Source organism: Leptonychotes weddellii, chromosome 13, assembly GCF_054177405.1.
Source record: "Leptonychotes weddellii isolate Sample4059 chromosome 13, ASM5417740v2, whole genome shotgun sequence".
Classification (NCBI taxonomy): Eukaryota; Metazoa; Chordata; class Mammalia; order Carnivora; family Phocidae; genus Leptonychotes; species Leptonychotes weddellii.
The window spans coordinates 72707597-72727095 of record NC_138381.1 but is presented as its reverse complement, the minus strand read 5'-3'; the positions used below and the strand labels follow the sequence as shown (position 1 = coordinate 72727095).

The 19499-nt window shown below is 55.5% G+C and overlaps 1 protein-coding gene across 1 annotated transcript in view; it reads left to right on the top strand.

Moving 5' to 3' along the window:
- The window catches only part of DTX1 (deltex E3 ubiquitin ligase 1), a 35768-nt gene that overhangs the window by 12374 nt on the left and 3895 nt on the right, over positions 1-19499 (top strand). Inside the window, exons 3-4 of the mRNA XM_081802173.1 lie at positions 5797-6463; positions 19168-19229. Of these exons, the coding sequence (XP_081658299.1) occupies positions 5797-6463; positions 19168-19229 (729 nt within the window). The remainder of the gene's footprint in view (positions 1-5796; positions 6464-19167; positions 19230-19499) is intronic.

Sequence of the window (19499 nt, the reverse complement as noted above, 5' to 3'; positions counted from 1 at the left end):
ACAGGAAGTCCCATGACCACCTCCCACGGGGCCCTCTTTCTCATTGGGGTCTGGGTGCCCCCAAACTGAGATCACTTCCCTGCAGGAAGCTGCCCCCAGAGGGAGGGGTCCCCTCCTGGCCTCGGGGCTGGCTCCGTTCAGGGAGGAGCCCTTTGGAGGCCGAGGCGAAGGCAGGAGGGCATGGGGCCCTCCCTTCTCTACAGTCAGCTTCTTCTTAATGCCAAAAGCTGGGTGCTAAGACACCCACACAGCCCACCTCCAGGAAGGGGGTCAGATCAGCACCACATTCTCAGGGCAGAAACCTCTCACAGCTAAACACAGAGAGCGAAGCTGAGGTAGTGAGTTCCCCGTCGCTGGAGGTATCCTAGGCTGGGCTACCGCTTAGCTGGGTTGAACCCCTGAGAACCAGTCCACCCTGGACTCTCCTTTATTCCATGAATGGAGCATCAGTCCCCCAGCCCTCCCAAGGTTTCACTTCTCTGGGCCTCAGTTGCCTCACCTGTAAAACGGGAATAATCCTGGTCCCTCCCTGGAAGAAACCGTGTGCAAGGAGAAAATGAGTTAGTGAAGGAAAGTGCCGAGCGCAGCATCTGACACACAGTAGGTGCTCAATAAATGCTCGCTTCGTTGTTACTGCTGTAGCTACTATCTGCCCCCTCGGCTCTCCTCCCGGCTCTTCCCTGTCTCTTGGCCTCACTCTCTTGTGCTCCCTGACTCTCCATGGTGCTCTCAGTCTCTAGGTCTGGGCTTTTGTTTCTTTAGGTCTCTCCCACCTGGTCTCGCCCTCTGCCCCCAGGTCTCCTGGTACCCCCTTGCCGTAACACTTCCCATTTTGATCGAGACCTCCCTTTGAGCAGTCTCTCTGTGCATGTGTGTCTCTCTGTGTCTCTGCGCCTCCCTCCCCTCCATCTCTCCCTCCCCCTGTGTTTTGATCTCTCTGCTTGTCTCTGCCCCAGGCGTGAACCACTCACTGGCTGCAGTGGCCGCGGCCGCCCCCACGCCCGGTCTCCGGGGCCCAGCTCCTGAAATCCTCCAGCTGACGTTTGGCCAAAGCCCCTTTTCCCTCAGTGTAGCTGGAACAAGACTGGAATTTTTCAACCAAACATTCTTAAGAAACGAAGGGGAGTTTGGGGGGACAGACAACAAAAGCAGACACACAAAAACAGGCCCAGAAACGGTCCGTGCTTGACACAGGTCCCTAATGGCCACGGGAGAATGCCCCCCCCCCGTCGCTGTGGTCACTGCAGCTGGGCGCCCTGGGGGCCCAAGAGGGAAGTGGTCTGCTCAGGGACACCCAGCAGAGTGGGTGGGTGAGAAAGACCAGCTGTGCTTCCAGGCCCCCAGTTTCCCAGGCTGAAGAACCTCTGGCCCCATCTTAGACCCATTGTTCTGGCCAAAAATCTAGGCCAAAGCCACTGGGGAGAAGTGTTCTTGCTCCCTTGGAAATCTGAAGATTGCAGCCCAGGCAGGTCACCCAGGACCCAGCCGGCCCCCCTCGGCCTGGTCCCCGGCCAGCCTGAGCCCGAGGTGGACGGATGGGCGGGCGGCAGACACGACGGGGTGCAGGGCCCAGCAGGGAGGATGGCAGCTGCCCTAATTACTCCAGCTCTCCAGGTTCCAATCTCGTTTGAAAAGGACTCCAGGGACGCAGCCTTTAATAACTACCAGTAAACAGGCAGGAAAATCGATACCTGGTAAATAGAGCCCTGGAGAGAGGGACGCCTGGGCTGGCTGGCCCTGACCTGCTGGGAGGGGCTCCCGGAGTCCTTTGTCGTGGGGCTGGCCAACACCGGCCTTTCCAGCCCTGTCCCCGCTTCCCCTTTCCACTCCCTCCGAGCCCTGACCTGTGCCAAGTAGGCTGCCTGTTTCCGTTGCAGACACCTCCTTTGCACAAGGATCTGTGCCTGGCGCTGGGAACGCAGGTGTGGGTCCGGCCTGGTTCTTGTCCTCCTGAAAGTCATCCACCAGCAAAGGAGATTAAGAACAACAACGAATGATTTAATGACAATGCAAGGACACTTGGGCAATATAAAGCTGCATGTGCCAGCCATAGCAGCAGAAACAGAAAAGCAAGTCCAGGAAGAGGGGGACACGGGGAGGGATTTGTTGGATGAATAGGAGTTCACCAAGTGAATGAGAGCTGGGACTTGGGGAATGCGGGTAATGTATGTAGTAATAACAGCTGTCTTAGTTAACATTCATTGAGCACCTACTGTGGGGCCAAGCACTCTGCTGAGCACCTATGACCAGCATTATCTTGTTTTGTCCTACAGTAATTCTTTGGGGGTATGTATTCATACCCCCATTTTACAGATGAAGACACTGAGGCTATGTGTGGAGCCAGGATTTGACATGGCCCATGAGATTTCTGAGTTGTTTCTCTCAACCACTTCATTCTGCACCTCCCATCTCTGACCCCACCCTGCCCAGCTCAAGACCTGACACCCAGAGGCTAACGAAAGCAAGTTCCCATCCTTTCCCTTACCATCCAGGGGTTATACCTTCCAGGTAACACAGCACCTTAACCCTCACTAGGAGGCTCAGGGCGGGACTTCAGGCACATCAGACCTGAAGATCATCTCTCACGAGCCCTCATTTTGCAGACGGGCAAACAGACTCTGGGAGGAGAAGACCAGCACTCAGGAGCAGAGCAGGAACGGGATCCAGAAATGTTTCCTCTAACCCCCTCTCAGGCCTGCCCTGGAGGAAGAGCATTGTCAAGGAAAAAATCGATATGCACACACTCAATTAAAATGATAAATCAGGCATCAAAATGAGGCAGCCCAGGAGACGGGGGAGGATCATGTGTTCACATGATCGGCTTGAACAATACAGGAGTCCAGGGACTCCATCCTCACAGGTCTCTCTCACATCCACGGCTGCAGCTGTCTGCCTCGATTTTCCCAGCTCTCGGGGTCTGGGCAGTTGACAGAGGCAGGAGTAGTCCATAACCCTTGGGATTCTGACAGAGGAGAGAGAGAGCAGAGGACAAGCTGTTCCAGCCCTGGGTAGGGACCCAAGTGAAGGTCAGGGAGAGTCTGTGCTCAGGAGAGAGAAGCCTGAGCAAGGCAGGGGGAGGCAGGGGTCTTCAAGAAGGTCCGTGGTGGGTCCCCACCCATCTGGCTGCAGATCCCTGGGCCAGGCACCTTGGGGTTATGCCAGTTAACAGCCGAAATGCACTCCATGTTGTGAGGGTCTGCTGTCTGCCAGGCTCTGTGCTTGGCACTAGGGTATAGCAGTGAGCAAAGCAGTCAAGGTCCCTGACTTCTTGGGCTGACAGCCAGGTGGGAAGAGACAGAGAATAAAGAAAGTATGCAGATGAATATATCATATCAGGTAGTGCTGAGTGCCAAAAGAAAAAGAACACCCGGCAAGAAGATGGCAACCGGGACAGCTGTGTTAGAAGGTGGTCTGGGAAAGTCTTTCTAAACAGGTGACATTGGAGCAGAGACCCGAAAGGAAGGAGGAAGGAAACTAGGAGAACATCTGGGGCCCCCCAAGTAATATTCCAGGTGGAGGGAAGAGCAGATGCAAAGCCCTGAGCCTGGACAGTGCTTGGGGTGTTGGAGGAACGGCAAGGAGGCCAGGGTAGCTGGAGTGGAGTGAGTGAGAGGGAGGTGGGAGGGTAATAAGTCAGAGAGGAAGACGGGACTTTGTAGACTCATGGGAGGAGTTTGGTAGACAATGGGGGCTTTGGAGGTCATAGCGAGGACTTTGGCTTTTATTCCCAGTAAGAGGGGAGGCCATGGGAGGATTTTGAGCAGAAGAAAGATGTAATCTGATTTGCATTGAAAAAGATCCCTCTGGCTGCCATGTGGGGAACAGACTACAGAATGCAAGGGCAGAAGCAGAGGCCAGTCGTGAGTCTACTGCAACAGTCCAGGCAGGAGAGAGACAGTGGGTTAGACCAGGTGGAATCACTGCAGTGAGAAGTGGTCAGGCCTGGGATGTATCTGAAGGTAGAGGGGACTGGGTCTACTAATGGACTGGATGTAAGGTATGAGGTAAGTCAGGGATGAGTCCAAATTTGGGGGTGGGCGGTATTGGGGTGCAAGCAGCTGGAAGGATAGAGCTCTATCCAGCATTTGCAATGGGAACCACTTCAGGAGGAGCAGGTTCAGGGTGGGGAAGCATCAGAGTTCTGCTTTACCAGGGGTGAGTTTGAGATGCCCGTTGGACCTCCTCAGGAGCGTGCCGAGGAGGCAGCTGGATCCACAAGCTCTCAGAGGGAGAGGGTGGGTCTGGAAATGATGGATTTTGGAATCATCAGAGTGGTCCTTTTCACAACCTCACAAGGGGGTTGTGGGGTTGCTTATGCCCATTTTAGAGATGAGAAAGCTGGAGCTCAGGGATGTTGAGGCACGGGACCACAGTCACAGAGCTGGCACGTTGGGCAGTGGGGACTTGAAATGAAATGTGTCTGCCTCCCAGCCCCTGGTGCCCAGCCTAGTCCCTGGGCTCTGTGGCTCTTTACCGAATCCTCCCGGCAGCTCTGTGCAGAGGGGGAGGGGGAGGGCGCGTCATGAGCTCGGCATCACCTTCATTTTCGAGCTGGGGCCACCAAGACCCAGGCAGGCTGAAGGGACTTGCCCACAGCTGAGAAGCAGTCAAGTGTGCAGCCTTCCTGCAGGTGTCAAAACTATCCCTCCACAGTGGTCCCAAGGCACAGAGCAGGCTAAAGCCTCTGAGAAGTCCTGCAGCCTGGACCTCACCTTATCTCTGTTTTCATGCAGTGCGCCAGGGAGCCCCTAGAGCTTTGGGAACATGAAGCAGTGGTTGAGAGCAAAACTTCAATGCCCTCATTTTTCCAAGTGGGGGCATGAATACCCACCTGGCTGGGGTTATCATGTGGTTCTGTGCCTTTTCAATGAGCACTGGGTGTGGAGCCCTCCAAAGAGTAGTCAGCAGATGTCTGTTAAAGGAAGGAACACATGAACAAACAGATGAACAAAAAACAAAGGAATTGGTGGGCGAAGGGATGGACAGACGCAGGAATGAGCAAAAGGCATGAAGGAACACAAGAGTAACCACACCCCAAAAGGATCAGGGTCTGAACTAGGAAATGCATTCATACACTCAGCAATGATCTGTTGAGAGCACCTACTGTGCGCAGGCGTTGGGGACACAGCAGGGAGGAAAACGAAGTCCCTGCCTTGGTGACATTCTAGTGAGAGGAGACAGAAAACAAGATAAATAGGTAAAATATAACTTATGCCAGATGGAGAAAACCAAGCAGGGATGGAGAGAGAGAAAAGGAAGTATGTGGAGGGGTGGCACATTTTTAAATAGGGTGGCAGTAAATGAGGGAATGGCTGAATGCATGAATTAAATTAGGGAGTGAGAAGACATGCACCAGTGAGAAGCATAAGGGATGACTGCAGGCATGGGTGAAGGATCGAATGAAAGAATTACTGAATGAACGAACCCCGGAAGATATGAATGCAAGAACTAAGGCGCGAATGAATGAATGAACAAATGAGCCAGTGGAAGAGTGGTTGAGTGAAGAGATGAATTTGTGCTTGAATTAAAGCACCGATGAGGGGATGGATGAATGAAAGAAGTTTGGAATGAGGCAAGAAGGCCGGCCTGCCCCCCACCCCGCTCGCATGGCCATGGCCCGGCTGTCCCTGCTCCCCGCACCCGGGTCCCAACAGCCCCCGCACCCCCTCGCCCCCGCCCCACTCCCCACTCCCCACTCCCCCGGGGCCTGTGCGGCCACCGCTCCGGTGTGGCTGCTGACCCCGGAGGGCGGGTGCCCGTCCCCCCGCTCTGACCGCCCTCCCCTTGTGAGCGCAGGCACCATGCGGCCCGTGCGGCGCAACTTCTACGACCCGTCGTCGGCGCCGGGCAAGGGCATCGTGTGGGAGTGGGAGAACGACGGCGGCGCGTGGACGGCCTACGACATGGACATCTGCATCACCATCCAGAACGCCTACGAGAAGCAGCACCCGTGGCTCGACCTCTCGTCGCTCGGCTTCTGCTACCTCATCTACTTCAACAGCATGTCGCAGATGAACCGCCAGACGCGCCGCCGCCGCCGCCTACGCCGCCGCCTGGACCTCGCCTACCCGCTCACCGTCGGCTCCATCCCCAAGTCGCAGTCGTGGCCCGTGGGCGCCAGCTCGGGCCAGCCCTGCTCGTGCCAGCAGTGCCTGCTGGTCAACAGCACGCGCGCCGCCTCCAACGCCATCCTGGCCTCGCAGCGCCGCAAGGCGCCCCCCGCGCCCCCGCAGCCGCCGCCGCCGCCGGGAGGGCCGCCGGGCGCGCTCGCCGTGCGCCCCAGCGCTACCTTCGCGGGCGCCGCGCTCTGGGCCGCGCCCGCCGCCGGCCCCGCCGAGCCGGCGGCGGCCCCGCGGAGCCCGAGCGCCCCCGGCGGCGCGCCCACCCCGGGGCAGAACAACCTCAACCGGCCCGGGCCCCAGCGCGCCACCAGCGTGAGCGCACGCGCCTCCATCCCGCCGGGGTAAGACGGGCCCCCGGGCGCAGGGGGGCTGCCCTCCGGGGCTAGGAGCGCAGAATCGCAGTGATCCTAACAGTCACAAGCAGTATCTAGCATCTAGTAGGTGTTCACTTTGTGCCAAGCGTTAATTAAGCACCTTAACGCGCTCGGGGACGCTACGTACGAGGTAGGTACCAGCATCACCCCCAATTGACGCATGAGAACGCCCAAGCACGGCGGGCGGGGGTGGGGTTCCTAACGACCCCCAGGATCCCATGATTCACAAGCCCGGGGGCCACAGCAGCAGTCATGGTGCGAGCTCCGTGTGTATCCCTTGCTCAACTATCTGCCGCACCTCACTTACTACTCCAGACGGTTCTATCATGCCCAGGTTGCAGGTGGGGAGGCCGAGGCTGGGAGAGGCATGTTACCTTCTGACAGTCAGCCGGCTGGAGAGCAGGGCTCGGAATTCCGAGCCAGGCGGATTCCAGAGACTGTGTTGTCTTGGAAGTTTTAGAGGGTTCTTGCCTCTCCCCCAAGTCTCACGTCCATCTCGTGTGGAGGCTCCAACAAGCACCGGCCACTTGGTCGGAATATTTCCCCGATAGGCCACACCTGAAGTATCCCTGTTACTCTGGGCTGATACTGTGGTTTTCGGGGGTGGGGGGCGGCTCTGGAGACTCCCCGGTGGCCTGGGGTAGTGGCAGCAAGGGGTGGTGGACGAGGAGAAGTCAGGCCCGCAGGAGCCAGCCTCTCTGCTCTTGTTTAGCCAGAGCAGCCCTTTCAGGAATCTCCTATGAATTGGCTTTCCCAGCAGGATTTCACTGAGGAAATCCCCCCCGGGTGAGGGCATCCCAGGCCTCGGGATAGGGACCCAGCGACAGTCTGTCAGCTGCCTGCCCTAGAGCCCTGACTCCATCAGTCTCAGCCTGACGGAGTGGGAATGAGAAGGAGGAGCAAAGACCTTGACCTTGAGACAGACCAGAAGGGAAATGACCGGGTGGGGTGTGGGCCGTGGTGCCCAAGAGGAGGGGTGGGCACCAAGAGCCAGCTGTGCTTCTCTCACCGTGGCATGATCCAGGGAAGACCAGCAAAGGTCAGATCTGGACAGAACCTTTGAGGTCTCCACCTCCAGGCTGGAGAAGGGACGGGACCCTAAAGCTGGCTGCCTCGCCTGCCTTCTGTCCCTTTGAAAGTGACTGCTTGGGTTCAGACGCCCTCTCAGCCACGTCTGAGTTATGCGGTCTGGGGCGCGCATCCTTCCCCTTCACTGAGCCGCAGCCTCATCACCTGGCAAATGGGAGCAGGATGTCCATTGTGTGGGGACGCTGTGGACCTGAACGATAGTTGGCACCCAGGGAGAGGGTTGGCGTGGGGGCAAGAGAGCCGCCGTGGGGGCTCGGAGCAGTGAATTACTCCTGATTCTTCGGGTGGCTTGCAGAAGCTGCCTCCTGCCTCCTCACCCTTCCCTGCGCCTTCCCTTCAGGTCGTTCCTGCAGGGTAAGAGGGAGGGCCATGGGGACAAGCAGAGGTGCACCCCGTGTGGCCCGGTGCCAACAGAGAGGAGCCCCATGGAGGTCAAAAGTCCTCTCGGGGAGGCGTTGCAGCAGGGACTCACCCACTTGGGGTCATGGGACTGGAGTGTTCCTTGTAGGTAGCAGCCTGGCTCTGTTATGAGAAAGGAGGGCTGGCAGGCCCCCAAATGACAGCAAGCGTAGTCAGCAAGCTGAAGTGGGTGTGGAGGGGGCAGGACCAGGGAAGTTCAGGGACCTCGGCAGCAAAAATTTGAGAACCTCTCTGGGGCTGTATTGTTGTAACCCACTAATGGGTTATGAAATCAAAAGGTTGTAACCAGATTTTTCTTGGAAGGGAATAGAATGGAATGGAGTGGAATGCGATAGAATAGAATAGAATAGAATAGAATACGCAGGCATATATCCTACATAGTGATCGTAAGAATTGGTCCAGGAACGTTTTGCATCACTTTTACCATGTGTTCAGTGGATTTCCAGGTGAAGTGGATTTCTTAGTCACTGATGAACTTTGTGCAATCCAGTGTTTCAGAGCTGGCTGGGAATTACTCAGCTTTTATTGCTCAGTATTAATTCTCCAAGTACGTACCGTGGGTGTGTGTTCACAGAACTGAACAAGACACGTGGGGCCCAGAGTGATGGGGAGACAGACATACAGCAAGTAAATGAGTAAATGAACACAATCGCTGGAGAGAGAGGGAAGCGCTTGGAGGTATGGGGACAGGGTGGTATGATCGAGAGGGAATGAGGCGGGGGTCAGGGAAGACCCCTCTGAGGAGGTAGCCAGATCTGGAAAAAGGCTATTCCAGATTGAGGGAATAGCATATGCAATTCAGCGGGGCTTGGAGAACATGGTACATTCAGGGAAGGACATCTCAGGTAGTGGCCCTGCAGGTGCAAAGGGGTGGGAGTAGGAATGTGGCCAGCAGGTTCTGGGGACCGTACAAGGATGGAGGTTTCCTGCTGGAACAGTAGGTGCTGAGAATTTTCCCAAATGGGGGTATAGAGCGAGATTGTGTGGAGCCTTAGGGGAGCCTGGGCTTTTTGCTACCAACAGTGGGGAGCTATAGAGTGTGCTTGAGCTCAAGAGGGCTATGGGGAGAAGAAGAATTTCTCCTTGGGAGTGCTGTGCTGATCATTGACCATGTCCTCCCGTGACCTCCAGGGGGTACTGGGTGTGTACTCCCCCTGGGAGCCGTTTGTTACCCTCTCTGAGAACAGACATTGGCCTGGAAAGGGGGGGTGGAAATTGTCAAGGGCTTTCTCACCCCTCCCCAGCCATGCAGACCCTGCCCAGCCAGATAAGCCTGTGTCAAGGCCCCCTCCCCTCCCCTCCAAGGAACCCCAGCTAAAAATACGCTGTGTGGCTCAGAGTGGGGTGTGAGCCCAGGACCTGTGGGGTCTGCCTTGGAATGAAGGGGTGTGAGGAAGGCGGGTGGGGGTAGCCGACCCTGGTTCCTCCCGGCTGAAGCCTCTGTTGCCAGGGCACAGCCTATGAGGGGAGGCAGGTGGGGGTCTCTGAGGAGCCAGGCAGCCAGCCCCCCAGGCTTCGCCCTGGTCCCCCACACCCCTGAGCCCTCATGGCCTTCCACATGGTCTCTCTGACTCTATGTTTATGTGTCCAGTTTCCTCTTTGTGAGGACAGCAGTCCTAGGTTAGGGCCTGCCCTAAAGTCCTCAGACCTTATTCTAATCCCCTCTGCGAGGACCCGCTCTCCAAAGTGTCCGAGGCACTGGGGGTAAGGACTTCAACATTGGAGTTCTAGGGGGACACAGCTCAGCTGATAACGGTATCTCTATGTATGGGTCTCTGTGTCTCTCTGTCCATCTGTCTGTCTGTGGTTCCCCTCGGCCACCTTTCCTTTTCCTTCCTGCCCCCTTCTCTGCACTTCCTTCTGTCCCACAGGACTGACACAGACTCCGAGTCCAGTCCTTTCCCGGCTGGGTGACCTTGGGCGCATGGCTTCGCCTCCCTAGCCTCAGTTTCCCTCTCTGCCAAACGGAGCTAAAACCACTGCCACTCATGTGTGGCGGCTCAGCAGGGCCCATGGCGTGCAAAGCTTTAATATTGCCTGCCCCGTATGATCACTTCCCAGCCGCATCTCAGCCCCGGGTGGGGACTAGGACGGGAGAGGGGCCCCGACTTGCCCAAGGTCACACAGCCCGTGGGGCCACAGCGGGCCCCTGGCCTCGGTACTTTTCCACTGCCCCTGTGTTGGGGCAGGGAGCCAGCTGGCAGTCCGGGCCTGGGGGACACACAGGGGTGGGGGAAGATCCGCCCTGTCTCCTGGGAGGGCAGCGTCCAGCACTTTGGAACGGAGCTGCGGGGCAGACTCAGAGTTTCCACCCCACGTGGTGGAGGGGAGAGAGGGGACAGCTGCAGGCCTGTTTCCATTTACTGAGCACTTGCTTTGTCCCAGGCCTCATTTCACGGCCTCTACACACATTGCCTGTCTGAATGCCCACAGAAACCCCACGCGGGGAGTCCGATTTTCCCCACTCTTCACATGAAGAAACGAGGCTCCGAAAGGCTGACACTTGCTCAAGGTCCCCCAGTTGGGTGTGTGATTCGAAATTCCCAGTCGGCCAGGGTACCGGGGTGCCCTACCCCCCTGCCTGTCCACCCCAGGTTTCCTGCCAGGGTCCCAGAGACCCGGCCTGATCGCACAGGGCGTCAGCCCCGGGGGGAGTGGCCGGGCCCCGCTTCGGCCCCCTGCCTCACTGTATGACCCCAGTGGGACTCATTGCCCCCTCTGGTCCCCAGTTACTGCACCTGTGATGCGAGGCCGCCGTCCAGCATGAGGCCAGATGTCAAAGTGCCTGTGTTTCTGAGCCTGCACGCACCGTCTACATGGCCCGCCAGCAGCAGGAAGGGGTGCTTCTCCCGTTCAGCCCCAGCAGGCTTGCACACCACGCCAACCTGAGCGGTGCCCTAGCAATGCCCCCTCTGGTTCTTCGTGAGCCTGAGAACCTCTTCTGTTTGCTGGCTGCCAGTGGTTCCTTCTTTCGCCAATTACTTGTCTATTCCTTTTGCTTATCCTTCTCTTGGGCTGTTTATTTCTTCCTTATTGATTTGCACATGTTCCTTGTGTGTTAAGGGTCTTAACCCTTTATCTGTCGTCTTTTTATCTGTCACAGTTTGCTGCTCTTTTGACCTTCTTTATGGCCTTATGTTCACCTGTTTTTAAATGAATTAGCCCATATATATCGAGCAACTACTGTGTGCCAGGCATTGTTTGGGGCCCTGGGGATGCAACAAGGAAAAAGCAGATAATCCCTCCCCTCCCGGAACCACAGTCTAGTGAGAGACAAACAGTAAACGAAATAAATAAATTCTAGAATGTGGTCCAGAGAGGAGTAACTACTGCTGAAGGAACATAAAGAGTGGGCAACACATAAGGGCTGATGAGAGGGATGTGATTTTAAATAAGGAGGTCACAAGAGGCCTCCAAGAGAATGTAACATTTGAGCAAAGACTAAAGGAGGTTAAAAAGCAAGCCACGCAGAGAACTGTGGGAAGAGCATTCCAGACAGAGGGAGCAGCTTGTGCAAAGGCCCTGAGGCAGGAGCAGGCCTGGTATGTTTGAGGAGGTCGGTGTGGCTGGAGAGGCTGCAGGGGGTGGGGTGGGGGGTCAGAGATGAAATGGGGCCAGTCCTCTAGGGCCCTGAGACTGTGGGGGGTCTTGGGCTTTGATTCTGAGTGAAATGGAAGCCCGTGGTGTTGTCAGCTGCGGAGAGACGGGTGTGACTTTGTTGTAACAGGTTCCCTCTGGTTATTGAGAATATGCTGCAGGTGGGGCTGATGCAGGAGGCAGGAGCCCATCTGGAGGTGGGCTTTGATATTGTCGGTGTATTTGGGTGTTTTCCTCCTGTTTTTTACTTCCACAGTGATTTTACGTTTTTATTTTAAAGAATTCAAATTTGGTTCTTCAGTTAATAGGTATTACATTTCAATGCTTCAAAACCAACAAAGTACTGAAAAGTACACCATGAAAAGTCTCACCCTCACCGTGTCCCCCCATCGGGCCTGTGGCCTGCCCACCCTCCCCCTTTTCCTGGCCTCACTGGTGTGCAGTCTCCCCTCCCTCCAAGCGCCTCACCACAAGGTCAAACCAAACACCCCCACGCCCCAGACCTGAAGCACTTCCTGCCCTGCTCCCTGGGAGGCCAAACCACACACTCCTGTCTGCATGTGGCTGCCCCAGGCCGTGGGAACCGCCAGCCCAGCCCTCCCCTCCCCTCCCCTGCCCGGGTTCCCCTGACAGAGCCCTGCTCTAGGGGGCTGGGAGCCCAGGGGGTTAAATGAGAGTGATGCTCTCCCCCATCGAGAGGCTTTCCCCCAGGCCTCTCAATAAATCTGGCCCTAAGTGGCAACCAGACCCCCAAAAGTCTCTCTAGGGGACTTTTCACCCTTTATTCCCTAGGAGTGGACAGGGGCAGGGATGAGAGGTCCCATCGGACAGAGGGGAAACTGAGGCCCACAGAAGCTCAGAGCTTGTCCAGGCAGAATGGGGAAATGAGCAAAGGCCTCCAGACAGCCGCCATTGATGGCCTGTGGTTTTGCTGGGCCCGGGGAGCACCCTGGAGCTCACTGTGATGTCCTCAGCCCCAGGCCCTGCAGAGGGGGGTGGGAGTGGAGACTTGGCTGGCCTCAGGTACAGGTGGAGGGGGCACTGAATGGGGGCAGGTGAGGGGAGCAGGCCCAAGGAACTTGGGGGATCCCCAGGGTCTGTTCAACTTCCTTCTCCCATGACATGGCGCTCTCACTTCTGCCCGTTACTTACCCACTTGGAACCCAACTGACTGAAGCTGGAGCCTCCCAAGGTCCCTCAAGGGACCTTGAAGATTCTGCTCAGCTTGAGAGTGCTGTGATGGGTTAGTGATGTCTGCCACAGGTAGGAGACAAGAAGTAGTGGTTTGCATACTAAATATTGTTCTTGCCATCCATTTACAGATAGCCCTGGAGAAGAGGAAAGATTTTTTTTTTTTTTATGAGACAAAGGAAGAAAGGAGGTAGGGGAGACCTAGACATATTGAGGTCCTTAGCGTTGTGCCTACACTAGAACTCTTTTGAAGTGCCAGGTGTCCTGACAGCCCCTGAGGCCAATCAGGGGATCTGGAAACCATCACCGAGAATGGGACATGCCTGGCGTCTATCCAGGGTGTGGCGGCAGGGGGCAGACAGGGAGGCCAGATGTGGGCAGAGGGATGGAAACACAGTTGGCCTAAAGGGAATGTCCATGTGGCTTCCTTCTTCCCTGGGGTCCTGAACTCCCCTTTATGCCTGGGATAGAGAGAGGGTTAGCCAGAGCAGGCACATGGGTCCACTCGTATAGCTGCTCATGCAGCCTACCTGGGCCTGAGCCAGCTCCAGGGTCCAGGTCAAGAACTTCAGCCCACCTGTAGGGTCCGGTGGACTCAGAAAGCTTGCTCAACTCCAGATGGCCCCACAGATCGGCCTGGTGGGGTCAGCCCTGGCCTCTGACTCAGAAGCTCCAGGAACTAGTGCCAGGTGCACCACTAACCAGCTGGGTGACCTTAGTGAAGTCACTTCCCTTCTCTTGGCCTCAGTCCCATCATCCTTAAAACAAATGACAAATAGATTTCATCTCATGCACCATCTCTGCTTGAAAGGTTACGTCTTCCAGGAGCATTCTTGAGGAGGAGTCTGAAGTTGCATTTTGGCTTAATAGAAAGGAGTGCTGAGATCGATTGGTGATGCCTGCCATGGGTGCAGGATTGGTAAGAGTACTACACATGCCGTGTATCTGCCATCCCTGCTTCAACCTTGTCTCGCGGGGGATGTTGGTATTAGAACTGCTGTTTCTAAGGGCACTATGGGTTCTCTGAAGGGACCACAGAGCTAGCAGGCCAATTTCTCCTTTGGTTCAACTCTTCCATTCGGTACTTCTTGAGAACCCATTTGCATGGAGTTTCATCTGCAATCCTAGGGCCCCAGGGCTGGTTCAGACACATTTCTAGAAGCTCACAACCTGGCGCAAGAGATAGAAGTGGAACCATAAAACCAGAAAGCAAGATAAAATGTCTGTATCCTAAAAAGAGAGAGACAGAGAGAGGGAGAAACATGGTCCCTTGGGAATTAAAAGGGGGTGGCTATGAATCCACTTGAGGTAGATCAGAAAAGACCTCAGGAAGACAGTGGCCTTTGAACCTGTCTTCAAAGAACAGATGTGAATTGGGAATAGACAGTAGGGACAGGCAGGAGGAACAGTGTGGCAGAGGTGCCCAGGCAGGAAAAAGGCAGGGAACAGTGTGAGGAACAGCAGCTAGGAAAATCTCACATTATCTCACCCTGTCTTTGAGCATTGCCTTCCAACCAGCATAGATATGAAGCATCTCTGCTCTTCCTTGGCAAGGAGGAAACCTAAACACCCCACCCCTCTTTCCCAGACTAATCCCGGGGGTTTTTCTCTCAGACAGAGCCTCCTGCCTGGGCCGCTAAGCCATGGTGAGGGAACTTGGTTCTGTCATATGGCTAAGAGCACAGACTCTGGAGTCTGACAGCCTGGGCTGGAATCCTGGCTCTGCCACTGGCAAATTACTTCAGCTCTCTGGGCCGGAGTTTTTCACTCTCTGTAGACGGATGTCACAGACTTTGGGGTACGATTAGATGAGGGAGTGAAGCAGGACAACAGCATCGGACCCATAGTGAGTACCTGGAATTTTTGACCAGGGAGAACACCCCACTGTCTGTCTCTGTGTGGCACATTCACTAAGACAATTTCTGTGCAATGCCCGGGTTCCCCAAAACCTAACCATGAAACCTCTGCCCCAAGTGGGATGTGGAGGATTTCTGGGAATTTCTCAGGGGATGTTTGCTTTGGCTGTTGGGCAGGATGCCACCTGAGTGTGAGTACCGGCAGAGAAGCTCCAGGGGACTAGAGGCCGCAGATGGTGTTTCTCTGGGACACCTGCTTCAAGGCTCACTTCAAATATGTGCAGAGAACCCATGGGGAGAATGCACCTGAGCATGTGCTCGTGAGTCACCTGCTCAGAATGTTCCCACCAAATTCAGCCTCCCTTTCTTCATGCAACAAGTGTTTATCAAACACCTGCTATGTGCTGTATACTAGGGTTGAAGTCAGGTGGTCAAGGAAAGTCTCTCTGAGGAGGTGAACTAGGAGAGCCATTCAGCATCTGGGGGGAAAGCCTTGGGGCAGAGGGCACAGCAGGTGCAAAGGCCTTGACAGGGGACTATGCTCCGTGGGTTAGAGCCACAGCAGATGTGTCCAGAGAAGAGAGATGGAACGGGTAGGAGATGAGGTCACAGAGGCAGGGAGGGCCTGGTCAGACCAAAGACTTTATAATCAGGTCATGGTTAGTGCTAGGACAATCAATCAGTCAATAAGGTAATGCAAAGACAGAGATTTCTCTGGAGTAAAATGGTAGGGAAGGTCTCTGATAAGGTGACATTTGAGCATAAATCTGTGTTAAGTGAGGGACCAAGGCGTGAGGATATCTGGGGAAGAGCATTCTGGGAGAGAGAGATCAGCAAGTGCAAAGGCCCTGGGGTGGGAATGTGGCTGGTGTGTTCGAGGAACAACACGAAGACCAGGGAGGCTGGGGTAGAATGGGTGAGGGGTGACCACAGGGGAAACAGAGTTCAAGGGGTAGGTATTGGCTATCTCACATAGGGTAAGGAGGTTGGCTTTTACTCTGAGCAAGGTAGGATCTGTGCGGGGTTGAGGGCAGAGGAAGAACAGGACCTGATGCAGAGGTGGGAAAGACAGCAAGAAAACCAGCGTGGCAGTGGGACCCATCTCCACCTTGGGGTGGCCAGGCCTGTCTTCTGGGCAGAGCAGATCTCAAGGGGGCCTGATGGCTTCCTACTACCCTTTGTCAGGCTGGGCCCCAAGAGGGTGGAGCAGAGAGTGCAGGCCGGCCCCCCTTCCGGGAGGCCTGCGGGCAGCAAACTCTTGTCCAGGGCAGGAGGATGTGCTCGCTGACTCGGAGGAAACAGTGCGTCCCACATCAAAAGGGGGCCCCGGGTGGCTCCCACGCTCGGGCATCGTGGGAAACCTGTTACCCTGGATTCTCTCAGGGGGCCTGCAGATTCAGAGAGGCTGGGGGCTGCCTTCACACTGTTCCCTAGCTCATGATGAGTAAATAAAAACCAGCCCCACTGTCACACCCTATCCACAACCTTCCCAGGAGCAAGACAAATTTTTGTAAATCGGGCTCTGTGGTTTTTAAGCGTTGCCAGAAATTGTAGGGCAGCCGAGATTTAGAAACCTTCCCTTTCTGAGGTGCCCCCCTGCCTAAATCCCAGGCCAAAGACTCAGCAAGACCAAGGTCATGAGCTGGACCAGATGCTGGACATCAGATAGACCTGGGGTAGCGAACTGTCCTCACTGATTAGCAGAGGCTGTGCTGAAGATTCTGCTCAGCTTGAGAGTGCTGTGATGGATTAGTGATGTCTGCCACAGGTAGGAGACAAGAAGTAGTGGTTTGCATACTAAATATTGTTCTTGCCATCCATTTACAGATAGCCCTGGAGAAGAGGAAGGATTTTTTTTTTTTTTTATGAGACAAAAGAAGAAAGGAGGTAGGGGAGACCTGGACATATTGAGGTCCTTAGCTTTGTGCCTACACTAGAACTCTTTTGAAGGACAGGACAGGGAAGAGGAGAGGCTTGAGGTACATGCCCCTTTGCTTTCCCGTAAGAGTAGGGGAAGGGGTGAGATTAGGTGATACCCTGCAGGAAGGTCCTGGAGGATTATGACAGGCCCCAAGAGGGTCAGATGGAAACTCAGCCCCATCTCTTGGGTCCCAGCAGGCTGCTAGAAGGAGGAAATCCTTCTCCACTCACACCCCTGCACCAAACTATGAGCTTTGCATGTTTTAACTCACCGAACCCTCACAAGGCTTTATCCCCATTACAGATGGGGAAATTGAGGCACAGCACCTTTCTGCACACACACACCTCAACTGACCAGGTGCTGGGAGTCCCATGGTACCTGCCCGCCAATAGCAGCCCCCTCCGGGGCTGGGTTCAGTGGTTCAGGCCACCAAAGTGTTCAATGACCCCGACTCTGCTCCAGACACTCTCCACACCCTCAGAAGGCTCTGGGAGGAGTGCTGCAGGGGACCCAGATTAAGTCTGTGTTGCTGAGCAGGCAGAGTGGAGAGGCTGTGTGCGGTGATGGGTGCATAGGACTCTGTGCAAAGTGTGGGCCTCCCCAGCCAAGCAGCTGTGTGTCTGTGGGTCTGCACGTGTCCCATGCGCAGTGTGGCTGCAGGCGCTGGCTTCTCTCGTCTGATGGCATGCCCTCACGGCGTGTGCATGGGTGCGCCTCCACGTGTAGTGTTTACCATGCAGGAGTGTGTGTGTGTGTCTGAATCCGTGCATGTTTGCGAGGGGTGTGTTCCCTGAGATCCGTCTGTGTGTGTCTTTGGATATATGTGTGCATGGTAAGTGTTCCCTAGTGTGTTGGTGTGTTTGTGGGTCTGCGTGCAAATGTTTGTGGCTTTGTGTTCCCCACGCACATGTATTCTGTGTCTGTGTCTGGGGAAGGAGCTTCCTGGGATGTGTGTGTGTGTGTGTGTGCATGTGGGGAGGTACCTGTTTGTGCAGTGTTCTCCATGTTATGTGTGTGTATCTGTGTACTTGTATGTGTGGTGTGTGTACTTGTATGTGTGTTATGTGTAACACTTGTATATGTGTGCTTGGAAATAGAGTGCCTATTCCCCAGGAGTGTGTGTGTGTGTTTCTGGACCCACCGCAGCTGCGCCCAAGCCTGCCAAGCATACCATTTGCTTAAAGATGCTTCCAGCCGGCTGCCCGCGATCGACTGTGCCTGCCAGGGGCCAGTGACCGGGCAGCCCTGGCCAGGCTCAGACCTTAGCAGGCAGGCAAGGGGGGTGGTAGCAGCAACCTCCCCAGCTGTCCCTGCCCCCATCCCTTCCTGCACACCCTCCTGGCACATCTCCCAAGCCCCTCTGGCTCCCCTGGCTTTGAGAACACACGTCTTCATTGAGACTTATCCATCCAGCGCTTCAGCAGCCAGACCACAGTTCACTTATGGAACCCAGCGCTGAAGTTGTGAAGCCTCAGATGGGCACGGTATGCAGATTGCCGCAACCCTTCTCATTCCGCCCTCCCAGCAGCCCTGGGGGTGAGGTATGACTATCCCCATTCTACAGATGAGGAAACAGAGGGTCACAGAGGTTCAGTGACTTGCCCAAGCTTGTCACTGCAATACTTTGATGGTTTCCTCTCCAAGGGGAAGGGAAGATACACTGTGACTCAGTGGGCTGAGGGGCAGAGAGGTGAAACTGCTCAGCCAGGCTTACGCATCAGTGGGGTGTTGGTGATGGGTACTGCCTTTCAAGTCTTTATTAGGTGCCAGGAATTCTTCTGGACCCTTGATGTGCAGAATTTCATGGACTCCTCACAGCAAACATAAGGACGGTGCCATTTTACAGGTGGGAGGCGGGCTTATGAGAGGTACTGTGCTATGTGACACCCAGCCAGTTAGTGCTTGAGCTGAGATATGAGGGCAGCTCTGGCTGATTTCAAAAGCCAGAGCTCTTTGGTGGGGGAGGGCAAAGAGGGGAAGCAGGCTATGGTTTCCTAAGGCCTCTTCATTTGAAGAGGGGCAATGCCTCAATTATAGGAACTGACATCAGTAGATCTTCGAGAGGGGAAAAACATGTTCATTGTAAAATGTCTTTGGAAAACCTGGATTTATCATTCCTAATCACATTTCTTTATGCAGGACTTATCAGAGCCTTCAATGTGCTCATATATGTTGTGAATTTTCAAGGAGACAGTGAAGTGTTTCATAACTTATTTGATCCCCGAATGCCTCTTTCCCAGAACCTTTTATGGGGAGAAATGTTGGAATGGCTACATCATCACTCACAGTTGGGTTTCAGGCACAGTGGCCAGTAGAAGGGAACTGTTCGACCCCAAGCTCTTGCAAGGGAGGCGAGCTGAGGAGTGGGGAAGAAAGGAGTAAGTCTAGGGATCCATTACATTATAACTGGGGCAGAGATCCCAATCACACCCCGCCCCATAATAGAAGGGTGTCTGTATCTCTGGTGATCATTCTATATGACGGGGACAGGCACAAAGAGGTCAGAGTATGCCCAGGAGTCAGAATGCAAACCAGGATCCCCTGATCTTCTGGTGTGTGGGGCTACAGTCCAGCTGCGGCCTCTTTTCTCCCCTCAGGGTCCCCGCGCTCCCGGTGAAGAACTTGAATGGTACCGGGCCGGTCCATCCGGCCCTAGCAGGTGAGATCCTGCCCTGGAGGGACAGAAGGGCGGGGCCCACGAGGAGGCGGCCCCACCTGTCAGCCCTGTGACTCCGCCCCCTGGCGGTCTGGTGGGCGGGGCCCAGAGGAAACGCCCCTACCGTTGGACCCTGACACTAGGGAGGGCGAGACCCTCAGAAGGCATTCCACTCGGCTTCCGCCCGCGGTGGGGCCCAGGGGGCCCCTGGCGCATCCTGACCTGAAGGCCCCAGGATTCCTGGGCCGAGCAGGTGGGCGGGGCCTGGGGGGA